General features: G+C 47.9%; 4 protein-coding genes across 4 annotated transcripts; all 4 read right to left on the reverse strand.

The window, feature by feature from the left end:
• Nucleotides 1-273: 273 nt before the first annotated feature.
• Nucleotides 274-1969, reverse strand: N7462_001173 (uncharacterized protein; the record flags this gene model as incomplete). The annotated part of the gene is made up of 2 exons (XM_057072899.1): nucleotides 274-1639; nucleotides 1698-1969. The coding sequence occupies 2 exons, from the start codon at nucleotides 1967-1969 to the stop codon at nucleotides 274-276; spliced, it is 1638 nt and encodes a 545-aa protein (XP_056936540.1).
• Nucleotides 1970-4930: 2961 nt separating this feature from the next.
• Nucleotides 4931-7933, reverse strand: N7462_001174 (ankyrin repeat domain-containing protein; the record flags this gene model as incomplete). The annotated part of the gene is made up of 1 exon (XM_057072900.1): nucleotides 4931-7933. The coding sequence occupies one exon, from the start codon at nucleotides 7931-7933 to the stop codon at nucleotides 4931-4933; it is 3003 nt and encodes a 1000-aa protein (XP_056936541.1).
• Nucleotides 7934-8492: 559 nt separating this feature from the next.
• Nucleotides 8493-8882, reverse strand: N7462_001175 (uncharacterized protein; the record flags this gene model as incomplete). Its single annotated transcript, XM_057072901.1, has 1 exon — nucleotides 8493-8882. The coding sequence occupies one exon, from the start codon at nucleotides 8880-8882 to the stop codon at nucleotides 8493-8495; it is 390 nt and encodes a 129-aa protein (XP_056936542.1).
• Nucleotides 8883-10611: 1729 nt separating this feature from the next.
• N7462_001176 (putative extracellular sialidase/neuraminidase) lies at nucleotides 10612-11835 on the reverse strand (the record flags this gene model as incomplete). The annotated part of the gene is made up of 1 exon (XM_057072902.1): nucleotides 10612-11835. One exon carries the CDS (start codon nucleotides 11833-11835, stop codon nucleotides 10612-10614), a length of 1224 nt encoding a protein of 407 aa, XP_056936543.1.
• Between the last annotated feature and the right edge of the window lie 644 nt (nucleotides 11836-12479).

The raw sequence follows: 12479 nt of genomic DNA on the forward strand, positions 1-12479 counted from the left end.
CTAAGATAAATTTCTGCAGAGATACAAGGTATATCCATGCGACGATCTTGCGGAGGCCTAGGGAAAAGCCCATGGAATCATAATTGGCTGGGCATTCAGTCTGACATGAATTGATTCCGACTAGGTTTTGAGACGTAGGGATCTTGGCCATGGAACAATCTTATAGGTGATGGGTTGGCGGTTACGATGCACTAGAAATGGCCTGACCTCTGTCCTGGCCCAATCCCGGCTTCTTCCCGCTACATACCATGCCTTCAACCCAACATAACACAATTAAACATCAGCACGAGTAGTAGTTTCGACCTCCGTCACCTCCAATGTTCTCAGCGCGGTGGCAATGTGCCGGCGCTCCAAACTCTTCTTAACCGGATTTGGAGTCGAGAAGACCTCTTCCAGCTCCTCGAGGGTCCGTTCTTTGGTCTCTGGGAACCAAAAGTAAATCACAACCATCTCAATCAGATCCCAGGCAATGAACACGGCATAGAAGTAATAACTCAGCTTCTCAAAAGCAGGCCCAGAGCTGTACTGGATAATCGCACTGCTGATGTTGGATAGCAAGTTGCCCAATGCAGTACCCTTGGCGCGTGTGTTGGTCATCAGCGTCTCAGCAATATACATGCTTTGCAGGGGCGTCCACCAAAATGAAAAGAAAATGCCAAACAGGTAAATAAATGCGACCGAGGTATTCGCCGCGTTAGAGTTGGTCGGATTATCCCCTGATAGTTTGGATGTTCCCAGGATGATGGCAATCGCGACAGAGCAAAAGAGAAGCGAGTAGATCATCAGAGGGCGACGGCCAAGACGGTCAGTGAGACCAGCGCCGGAGACGGATGTGATCAAACAGAGAACGGGGTAGATGCCATTGAGCATGAGTTGGGTCTTGACCGATCCAATGCTCGCATTCTGAACAATCACCGGGAGATAGTAGCTAGTAAGACTGTTTCCAGAGAGTTGACCAAAGCACGCCATTCCAGCCACACAAATGAACCGGCGACGAGCAGAGTGCGAGTTGAACAACTCGCGGTAATCCCACCATTTTTTGCTCCAGTCCGCAACATCGACGATGATCTGATGCTGCATCTCTTTAATCTGGAGGGTCACCATTGGGTGCGATGCATCCCCTTCTCTGTGATAGCGTGCGAGAACTTGAATGGCTTCCTCCGAGCGGTCCTGCGCCATGAGCCACCGAGGTGACTCAGGCATGAACCAAGTGCCAATTGTGACCACCACGGACGAACACAGCTGGCACCAGATAGGGATCCGGAAGCCGTACGAGTGCCTGATGTCTTTGCAGCCATAGATCCAACTGGCGACGATGGAGCCAATGTACCAGGTGCAGTTGTGTAACCCAGTCAACGTTCCACGCCACACGCGATGCGCCATTTCTGAGACATAGCATTGCGCACTCACATAGCAAAAGCTGACTCCGAAACCGAGGATGAATCGACCCGCGAGGAACATTTCATGGGAAGTGGCGGGTGCTTGAATGCAAGTGCTGATAATGATAATGGCGGCTCCGGTAAACATGCCCTTGCGGCGCCCGAAAATATCATTGACGGGACAGGAGAGAATTACGGCGGGAATAGAGCCAATATTATAGATGGCAAATACCAGGCCGGTCGACGAAGAGGCCGTTTTCCTGGTGTTGAGTTTCGGGTCAGAGAGCGCGCATTCTGCCCATCTCGGGGTCGACTCACATATGGAAATATTGCTGGTAAGTCGTCATGTCATTCAGTCCTCCCATCAAGGAGCCGTCGTAACCGTTCAAGCATCCACACAGATATGCGATTATCAGACAACCGTACAGCCGAAACATGCTGGCGGTCCATGGACTGCATTTCATCGATTGAACCGCCTCGGCGAGCTGAATGGCATCGCTAGTTTCCCGAAGACCCTTATCGCCACCGTCCATCCCATCCTTGCTCACCTCGAGCTGCTCCAGGGTTGGCTTGGTGAACTCGGTGGTCATGTCGAAGGGGAATATCCAAAGTGCAAAGCGGGGCTCGATTTCAACCAGGCTGATCCCGAGCCGCTGGTTGGAATGCAGAGCTCAGATGGGTCGAAGATGATCGGCGGTACATCGTGTTATTTATCATTCTCTGGAGACTAGCTGGTTGGTATTTCCATCGCGCCATGTTCAAAATCTGGGGTCGCATAGAGTTTAGCTCTGGCATTGACTGAATTGAACTTTTTCCCGGTGGCACGGCGGACCACGCGTGTTTGTCGCGATTGAGCCCGTCCCAATCATGGGCTAGCACCCCGAAGTGATGGTGATACCTAGACTGCGGCAAATCCGCATCCGCAAATTGCGGATTGCGGATCTAGGTATTGGATCCTCATCCACGTTGCGGATATCCTTGGACATCCGCGAGATATCCGCACTAGCTTAATTCTCGCTTAATTATCTCTTTAGAGACTATTTTCTCAGTCTTACGCAGCTTACAAACCATTGTTCCGCATTGAAAGAAAAGCATGTTTTGGCTCCTCCCATCTTGCTTGTTAGTAACCTTCACTATCTTGGTAGGAAATCTTGAACATTCTATTATAATCAGAAAGAGATAGTAGTCATGCTCTTATATTATAAGTCTTTTCAAGAATCTTAAAGTATGTGGTTGGCAAGAGGTCTTTTTGTCCAAGCATACTATAATTGTGTAAGTTACAAAGAGAATAACGTATTTCACTAGTCAGTGGCCCACTACTAGTGAGTGGCCCACCCTACCAACCACTACTTTTTGAAAACACTATTTTTCCACCAAAACGCCATATATTTAATTCAACTATTTACTAGAGCACCGAGTAATCTTATGCCCTATATTCCCACATCCAGAACACTGAAATACACGCTTAGTAGTAGGCTTAGCGCCCTCAGTAGGCTGCTGAGCAAGCTCTGCATCATCGTTTTGAATAGCTTCAACGCTTGCTGGCAACGTTGAATCAAGAGATATAGATTCGCCGACTGTAGAACCTTGCTGCCTAGATATCTAGCGAGTAGAACGTGTGCGTTTCTGACGTTTCTTCTCGTTGAATCTATGTAGTTGCCGAATCTCTTCCGCTTGCAAAATAGTGTTATGAAACGCTAGTTTAGCGCCTTTGATTAATTGATCTAGCACTCGCTTAGTAGGACTTCCTAGAGACCGTAAGCGCTTGCGTAGTAGAGCTTTGATAGAAGAAGCTTGCTTGCTAAGCTGCTTAATCGTATAAGGAGTAGTAGGCACGAAAGCGCTGCTCCTACTACTAGGCCTACTAGTAGTAGTAGTAGTAGTAGTAGTATAGTAGTAGTAGTAGTAGTAGTAGTAGTAGTAGTAGTAGTAGTAGTAGTAGTAGTAGTAGGAGGAGGAGGAGGAGGAGGAGGAGGAGGAGGAGGAGGAGGTGTGTTACGCGCTGCTAACTGGTGAACCAGGGCGCTCAGCGGAAAGCCTGAGAATGCAGGCAGGATGATATAGCTTCAATAAACCAGCATACAAACCACTATACACTATAATGGAGGATGCCTCCCCTATAGGAAGTAGAAGCAAATAGAGCAAAGAGAGTGTCAGAGTTGATTCTTCTCCCTATTAGAGATCCCCCTTATAGGCCATTTCCCTACTACACTGGTTAACGTAAAATATGCGTTATCGTAACGTACCTCTCTCGTAATCTCCGACGATCTGTCTCGCAATCGTACCGTTGCCTGCTCTAGCCTTACACGGGATCGGGTCTATAGAGTAGACTAAAGACGTATACAGTTGAAGGGCGCCTAGTTAGTCGATGAAGTAGTTACAGGGTAACTACTAAGTATACCTCCTAGTTGTAGGGTATATCCTTATATTGTACCGTGGTGATAGTTAAGTATCAATATGTAACTATAAGTAACAATTTGTAAATTAACGCGAAGAACTAAATATATGAAGGTAAACGTGTCCTTATATATCTAGCTCTTCCGTTCGTCTTAACAGGACCTTCCCTATCAACCGGGCAGGTCCGTTCCGTTCGAACGGACCGGACGTTACGTGACCTTAGGTGTTATAGCCTAAGTAACCTGATAGACTCCTAGCAGAATCTCTCCTGGCCGCCTTGTTGCTGAACTGATTAGTTCAGGCGTATCCATATTTGGTACCCTAGGGGTGGGGTCTGGAACAAGGTGTAGGTGTTCGAAGCGATATATTAAGCTTTGATAGGACTCGGTCGGTATCTAGCGGAACAAGGCCGGCGCTAGCGAAGCTTGATTGTATAGTGCTAGGTAGAAAGGCTTCCTAGCGTGCTAGTGTATAGGATTCTAGGAAGTCGAGCTTGTCGATATGGTTATATCCTAGGCGAGCTTAGTGTCATATGATATTGCAACATAAGGCTCTTCTTAACTCAATGCCTCAGGTGTTAGCTCGACACCTTATCGGTCACGCTTCGTTATAACAGCCCTACTTCTCCCTAACATAGATATATGACCTACAAGGCCCTGAGGGTTCGGTGCCCTTCTATTAGGGATTCGTGAACCCCTCTCCCCTGTGGCCTTTACTTACCTCTGTTATATATAGGCTACGTCAGACCGTATGTTATGATATGATCTATCGCCTTTGTCTTGGTCATATAGGAAGGTGTTGAAGCCTGTATATAAATTGAGGATTATAGAGGTCTCCAGGATAGCAAGAAATAGTGTTTTGTCTTCCTTACTTGACGTTTATCTTCCTACCTAGTCGACAGGCTTTCTACCCTGTACAAGTAGTTATTCTCTAACAACCTACTAGTAGGGCGTAATATCCTAACAGGTCACTACAGTCGCCTAGAGCCTAACTATAGGGCGCACGGACGAAAAGCGTGGAATATTATACTATTCCTGAGGGAATACTATAGTAGGAGTACTAATGAATCAAAATAAGCTTGGCTCAACTTACCTGAAATTTCTTCTGTCGAATAGCCTTCCCCTAGTATCATGCAAGCTCGCGTGAATCTGTGTCTAGCAGATCAGACGTTCGGGCTTCACAAAAGTGCTCAGCTTCCGACCATCTTTCAAGGTGTCATTTGAATGTCCCTGTTCAAGAAGCAGTTCAGCTATATCCCAGTGCTCCTCAGAAACAGCTAGAAAAAGAGGCGACCTCCCAAAGGCGTCCCTATCATGCACGGAAGCCCCGTTCTGCAGCAAGAGCTCGACGATCTCCCGAGTGCCAACTTCGCTAGCCAGGATGAGAGCCGTGGTTTTCACTGGTCCGCGGGCATGTAAATCCGCATGGCAAGCCAGAAGAGTCTTTCTCATCTCAATATCTTGACGAGAAATACAAGCGTGGAGCGGTCGAGTTCCGTCGCATGAGGGTGAGTTTGGATCGAGTCCTTTGCTCAGTAAGAATTCTAGCGCTCTGTGATCACCATAGAGGGCGAAATGGTTCAGAATCCCGGTTCCGTAAAGATCTTCATGGTAAACGTCGGCTCCTTTGGTGACCAGAAATTTAACTAGCTCAAAGTTCTTACTCGTAATGGCCTGAGTCAAAGGCGTTTTCCTGTAGCAGCATTGTGCGTTAATGTATGCACCGTGTTCAAGCAGAAAAGCGCACAAGTCTTTATTTCCCTTGCTGGCCGCGCAGTGCAAGGGCGTGGTATCGTCGAGATATGAACGATTGGGATCCTCCCCGCTTTCGAGGAGTCTTGTGATGTCTTCCTGCCAGCCCAGCTCAATTGCAGTGATGAGATCAGGCTTGCCGACGTGCCTACATATGATCCATATTGCCTCCTTTAACCCCTCAAAATGCGCCCGACGCAATGCATGGCGCACATTGGTCCCTCGGGCGACGAGGTACTCAATTACCTCAATATACTTCACGGCCTTTTCCTCGTTGGTCGTGTCTCCAGACTTCGGCTCGTACATGGCCAAGGCAATAGGTAGACGGCGAAACTGGTCCTTTTGGTTGAGCTTTGCACCGTACTTGACGAGCAGCTTTGTGATGTCTATTCTTTCCCGGACAAGATGAAGAGGCGCCATTTTAACGTAGTCACCTAAGTTTGGCTGAGCCCCACTCTCCAGGAGCACTTCAACAACGGCAATATTTCCGTATAAGACAGCTTCGTGCAATGGAGTCCTCAACGTATTGTCCTGCAGATTTACGCTGGCACCGGCCGCAAGTAAGAGTTTGGTACTCGTCACTAAGTTGTGTTGGGCGGCACAATGAAGAGGACTGCGGGCATGGTTGTCCAATGCGTCCACGGTTGTTCCCTGTTGTAAGAGTACTTCAAGGAAGGCGTGAAGATTGAATGCCATGCAGATTCGAAGAACGTCGAGATGGGCATATGAAGTGCGTGGCTCACTGCCCCAATAGACGGAAAGCCAGTTCTTGAAGCATGAACTCTCGATATCCAGCAAGTGCGTCATGTTGAGTTGGTCGAGTTGTAGATTGCCACGGTACACGTGCGTGAGCCAGTGTGTGGCAGCGTAATTAAGGAATGGGTATTGACTTGCGATTTCTCGCAGCGCATCCTTGGGTCTCATCTGGATAGAGCTTCTCGGTCCAGAAACCTTTGAATGCTCTTCGAAAAGCGACTTCATGGTTCTTCCGGTCCATTTGTGGTTGGAATCCCATGAGACATATGTACGAGGCACATTGCGTTGGTCAATGGTCTTCGCCGTATCCGTCAACTCGATGGTCAATGGGTCTTTTTCGAACTCCGCGAACTGAAGATATCGCACACAAACCTCGGCTAGTTTCTCCTGCGCCAATATGGTGGAAAATGACGAATGCCATTCGAAGCTTCCCCGATCAGGGTTATCTGGGGCTTTCCCAGCCTGCAAGAGGAAAGTCCGTGCTGTTTCATGGATGAAGTAGACCTTGCCGTTCACGACCGTCACAAATAATCCACTGACCTGTCGCAAGAATTCCATTCTGGAGCCCGGCCCTTCAAGGTCAAGCTCACTAAAGCGTAAAATCTGATGGCTGAACTCTAATGCGACATCAATTTCTGACAGAGTCAATGGCCGTTCTGCCGCGAGAATGACGTACAGCACTTTCCTTGCTTGCGCCTTATCAGATACTCGAGTCAGTATCTTCTCATACGCCTCGCTGACCGTCTGCGGGAGAGTATCAACAACAGCGAGCGCCTTTTTCTCCGATTTTCCCAACATCTGCCTGATCTCGGCGAAAATGAGAGTGATCCACAGATACGAACGCTCGTCAGAGTTCGTCAGTCGTTCGATGAGCGCGTCCTGAGTCCGTTCTGTAAGGCCAATCTCGTCGCCAATCCCGTTTATCCGTGCTACCGTAAAGACCTTGACTTCCTCACTGACCTCCTCGAAACTGGAGTTTCCGTCGATATGGTAGCCGCGTCGTTCCCGCAAAAGAGGAACTACGCACCTCTCGATTTTGGCATACGGGCGGCTGGACACAAGGAACTTGATAGCTGGGAAGCTTTTGGGTGACTGATCACCGTTTGAGAGGCCAAGCAATTTGTGGAAAGCTTTGATCAGGAGCTCGATTTCACGAAAGTCCTGGCATTCGTCCACCGCATCCAGGAGACATATGATCTCGCTTCGGCATGTTACTTTCGTTGCCGCTATTTGTGTAAAAGCTTTTAAAAGCTTGCTTCTCATGTTGATCAAATTATTCCCATGGCGGTCATACTCTTCTTTGATGTCATCGATCCAGTCAGAGAACGCGGCAAACATTTGATGCAGAATTGCCGAAAGAGCGTGAGTCAAATCCCTCTGCTCGGGATCGCCATCTGCTTTGAAGAAAAAATAGCATACGCATCCAGATTCAGCTGGCTGAACGATATCAGCCAGATGCCTCACCAGAACTGACTTCCCACAGCCTGGATCAAACGAGAGCCAGAGGAAGCAGCTTTCTTCTGACCGTCTCCAAGCGTGGTATTTTTCTTGGGTCAGAAACCACTGGCAAGTACCTGGATACGCAGTTGCAATTCGGTTCTTGTGATCTTCATAGTCGAATCTACCAAGTTGTTGCCAAAATCCAATCATCTTGTCGCTCATTGGACGATGTTCATTATCTATTATAGAAATTGTGAGAATAGGACTACATGCAGCATTCTCAGAGCAAATACTCAGGCTGTTTCACATACTCGACGTTCCAGATATTGCTAAATCCACTAAAGCGTCCCATACGGGTTGATACCTCTGCTGTTCATCCCTCGAGAACTTGCAAATCGTTCGGTGATCGGAGCTAGCAAGAGGCAGAACGAGCTCGTTTGGAATATTCATAACAGCAGAGTCGCGGTCAACAATAAGCTGATTCATGAACTTCTCCGTCTCATGGAAGGTCCTTATTCGCAGATGCTTTGCCCGATGGACGAAATCTCGCGATATATCCATCCAGACTGTGGAATTGCGTGCAAGACTTTTGATAAAGTTGTCGTTCCCAAAAGAACCCCCGGTTAGCCCTTGGAAGGTCCGAACAGGCATCTTGGCCCAAGATGCCAGTGTTGCGCCTCGGTGCGGTACGCCTAGGAAAATGCATCCTCGAATACATTTTAGCAGCTGGCCGTATCGATCATTGTTGTTCCATGCAATGTTCAGTGCCTTAAGATGATGGATAAGAATCAGAAGATGGCTTCTCAGAGTCGCGCTGCCCAAGACTCACCTTCTTTACAACAAGACCCCCTAAACTGTGAGCTATGAGCATCACTGCGGGAAACATGTTGTCCATCTTCCGAAGCGCGTTGTATATCCCCTCGATGAGTACCTCCGCCACCTGCTGGATATCGCTAACGGACATGGTAGCGAAGATGTTGGAGTCGTACCCAAAGGACAAGACTCTTGCGGTGATGCCAATCTCCTCCAGCAGCTTGGGTCCTAAGGAAGACTGGATCCAGTTCCATCCATCCTTTTCAGACTCCCATGTCTTGAGCCAGTTTCCTCCCATACCGCGACAATTCTGCTCCGAGTTCGTCAGTGCATCGCTGCCTTCCATATTCAGGCTTCGGTGGTTGCATGGAAACTGACACTATCGATGCGCCCTTAATTACCTTATCATCTTTGATTACGTCAAAAAGCCCACTTGTAGACTGCTGCTCCAGTTGACGACACCGTTATCCTAGGCTCAGCGGCAGATGTGAGCCGGGGGCAAGACATACAGCTTGGCTGCCTAGCTGATAGCCAGCAACATCGTCCCCTTGCCCGTTTCTTTTTCTGCGTCGGGCGCCGTCCTTTTTGAAAACTTTGCCGAAAAGAGGCATTGTGAGAAGCCGAAGGGGGGGGGGGGGGGCAAAAGATTGCAAAATTCCTCTGTTGGGAATTCATGCGATGTTAGGATGTTAGGCGCCGAAGGTTGCGGGGTCAGACCGTCAGCAAGCAACGTAATTCGCAGCTATCTCGGCCACACCGTTAAGGTGGCTACCTTAAACACTATACTACATACGATTTTTCACAACTTCATATCTCAACAACTCACTATAGTATTCCCTCGGGAATGGCATACCATTCCACGCTTTTCGTCCGTGCGCCCCATAGTGAAGGCTCTGGGCGGCCGCAGCGACCTGGTCAGCTATTACGCCCCACTAGTAGGTCCTAGCTAGCTAATCTGGTAATACCCCTATGCTATAGGGGAATAGGGAGTATTAAGTATTCGAGTTAGGTTTTAGATAGCGATACTAGTTAAATTTTAGTTAGTTATAGTTAGACATCTTCAAGGTAGTGCCGGATTAGCTAGCTAGGACCTACTAGTGGGGCGTAATAGCTGACCAGGTCGCTGCGGCCGCCCAGAGCCTTCACAATGGGGCGCACGGACGAAAAGCGTGGAATGGTCGACTATTCCCGAGGGGATACTATAGTAGGTTATTCACTGTTCGCTAAATATATGAAGATAATAGAGCCTGACTTCGTTATATTTCCGTAAGCGCGTGCGTCATGCATACGATTTGTATCCGAAGTTGGCCCGAATAACATCAAGTATTATACATTTCGTTATCCATAACACTCGAAAAGAGCTTCCTGTATGTTAATACCCGTTTGAAACGGATCAAGGCTCGCCTGGTTTTGCTAATGCTATTGATGATAAGGCAAATGCCGCGGCTGCAGCAGGGAATGAAACTACTTGATGCTAGATAAAACTCGTATATAAATGATGAAATCTTTTGATGAAGTCCAAATAAATCATCTTGCATGATGCGTCACAATTAAGTCTGAAGTTCATTTGGTCAGGACGATATACAGGCATAGCAAGATCTTTGACGTCCTGCAAGGTCTATGATTTCCAACCTTACGGAACTGACATCAGAGACAGCTCGAAACTCGAGAAGAAGTTATTTACCTTTCTGCTGAAGTCACAGACACTTGACTTGAAATTTAGAGAAAACGAGGATAGACAGTGAGCCAAGGTGCTCGCTAGCAATTCTGGAAGGCAGACAGGATGAGAAGTATCAACAAACGATAAACCACCAAACCACCTGGCAGTCACGAGGAGGAAGGCTTCTTCAAATCGAATACAGATGCTAATCTATAGGAAGAGGATGTAGAAGTTATGTTTCTTCAGCTATCTGAGATATGAGGCTATTTAGGTAATGAAAGTGTACTAAAAAGTCTTTTTCCAATAAGATAAAGCCTAGCGTGGGTTGATCCCAATGACAGCAATTTTTGCATTTGACGGCTAAACCTTACGGATAAGTAAATACCAAGATAGCCTGGTTGCCATTTACTAACAGCTAATTGTTGGGGCCATTAAGAATCCAAGACAGATTGAATCTTCGCCAGAAAAGACATCTGTAAGATCCGCTTCCAGTTCCATCGTTGAAGAAGTCACTTTCAACCAATGCTCCGATTTTGTAATCTGCCGTCTTCGTCATACTGGAATAACCACCCTCATACCCCGCAGACTCAACAGGGGCATCGGACAATTTGCGCCCGTAGTCAAACTTAGTGGCATCACCGTCATAGCTGATGCGGACTCTCATTGCACGCCTACTCGTGGTAGAAGCTGAGTTGAGGAAAATCGACCTCGCTGGCGCATCCGAATTATACCTCAAGAGGGAGCCCTCGCACGCTGGGTCGGGTAATCCTTCATCTGTAGTAAATGCACCAAATCCCGATTCAAGACTGCCTCTTGCAATAATACGATGACCTGCAGAGCCTGGTCGATCATTGCGGTATAATTTCCCATCTGGTGTCTGGCAAATGGTTCCTTCAGCTCCCGCACCACTAAGAAGCTGCAGTGACCAAGTCCGATTACCCACATTCCCCCGGCCAACAATGTTACGGCCCATAGCAGGAATCACAAGCTCACCAGAATCGAGTTTGATCCCATTTCCAGGGCCGACGGCATCCCAAGACCAGTTGTCAGGCGTCAATGTAGTTGTCAGATCCTGAGGTTTCGACCATGTGTCGCCGTCGTCGATGCTAGTTGTGAGAAATAGATGCCGACGACCATACCATGAGGTATCGATCTTCTCAGTAATAGTACCGTCTGGTAGCTCGTCACTTCCATGTTGACTGTAGCTGCCATTGTTCCAGGACAAAAACAAGTAGATCGTAGTACCATCCACAACGGGTGTAGGGTTGCCCCAAGTCCCGTCGCCGCTACCAACGACCTCGCGTAGACTTTCCCAGTCCGCGGCGGTAGCACCGTTATCTGTGCTGGTCTTGGTACGCTTATACACGAGGTTGATGTCACCGAAATCTCGATTATCATGACGACGTCCTTCCGCGAAGGCGATAATTCTGTCAGTACTAGTGCGAACAACCGCCGGTATACGGAACGAATGAAAGCCAACACCGCTGGCTAGCTTGTCAGGAGAAGCCATATTGGCACTGCGGAAAAGAGGGAATTCGGCATGGTATGGAGTAGCATCCTTGGCCGGATCATCAACTATCGCGGCTGTTTCGAGCACCAACTCCAGGACAACCGGGAAAAGGATTCGTAGAAGCCGCATCTTGGCACTTGATCATGAAATGAGCGTTTGATGCTCAGTGCAAAAAAAGGGATGATGCTCTTCATTCAGCATCTCAGCAGTATTTAAGCGGCGACCTACTCTTGTTCAGCATCCTTCTGGGTCCATACATGATGGGAAATCTACCCACGTGCGATTTAACCAGGGGCGAATTTCGTATACTACTCTACACGAGAATTTGGCCTAAAAATATCGCGAGTACGGGTCTTGGCAGGTTTTCTGGGTCAGTAGCCATATTGTGATATTCGAACTCGTATCCAGGAACGGAAGGGATCCGCGAGTCGTTCAAGTGAGAAAAGAGAACGCACAACCGGCGTTTCATACAACACCATCTGTCACAGACTCTTACTATGAGGTCCAGAAAGCCAACCCTGCTAACAATTTCAAGACATATTATCACGAGACATTAATTGGTAGATCGTGCATAATAACTACCTCCTTATAGGGTTTCAAAAAGAGAAGGAAGATAGATGGCAGGGCTCCGAAGAGAACTCAGAAGAAAGCAATTCCTGATTCCACATTGAAAGTTAATCCATTTTTCTATCTGGCTAGTTCCTGGGAAAGAATAATTCACCTAAGGCTCCGTCTTCTGTCTGGAATATCCGCTGGTAGCGGGGATGGGGCCG

This window comes from Penicillium macrosclerotiorum (genome assembly GCF_028827735.1).
Source record: "Penicillium macrosclerotiorum strain IBT 26536 chromosome Unknown utg000002l_segment0_segment0, whole genome shotgun sequence".
NCBI classification, from domain to species: domain Eukaryota; kingdom Fungi; phylum Ascomycota; class Eurotiomycetes; order Eurotiales; family Aspergillaceae; genus Penicillium; species Penicillium macrosclerotiorum.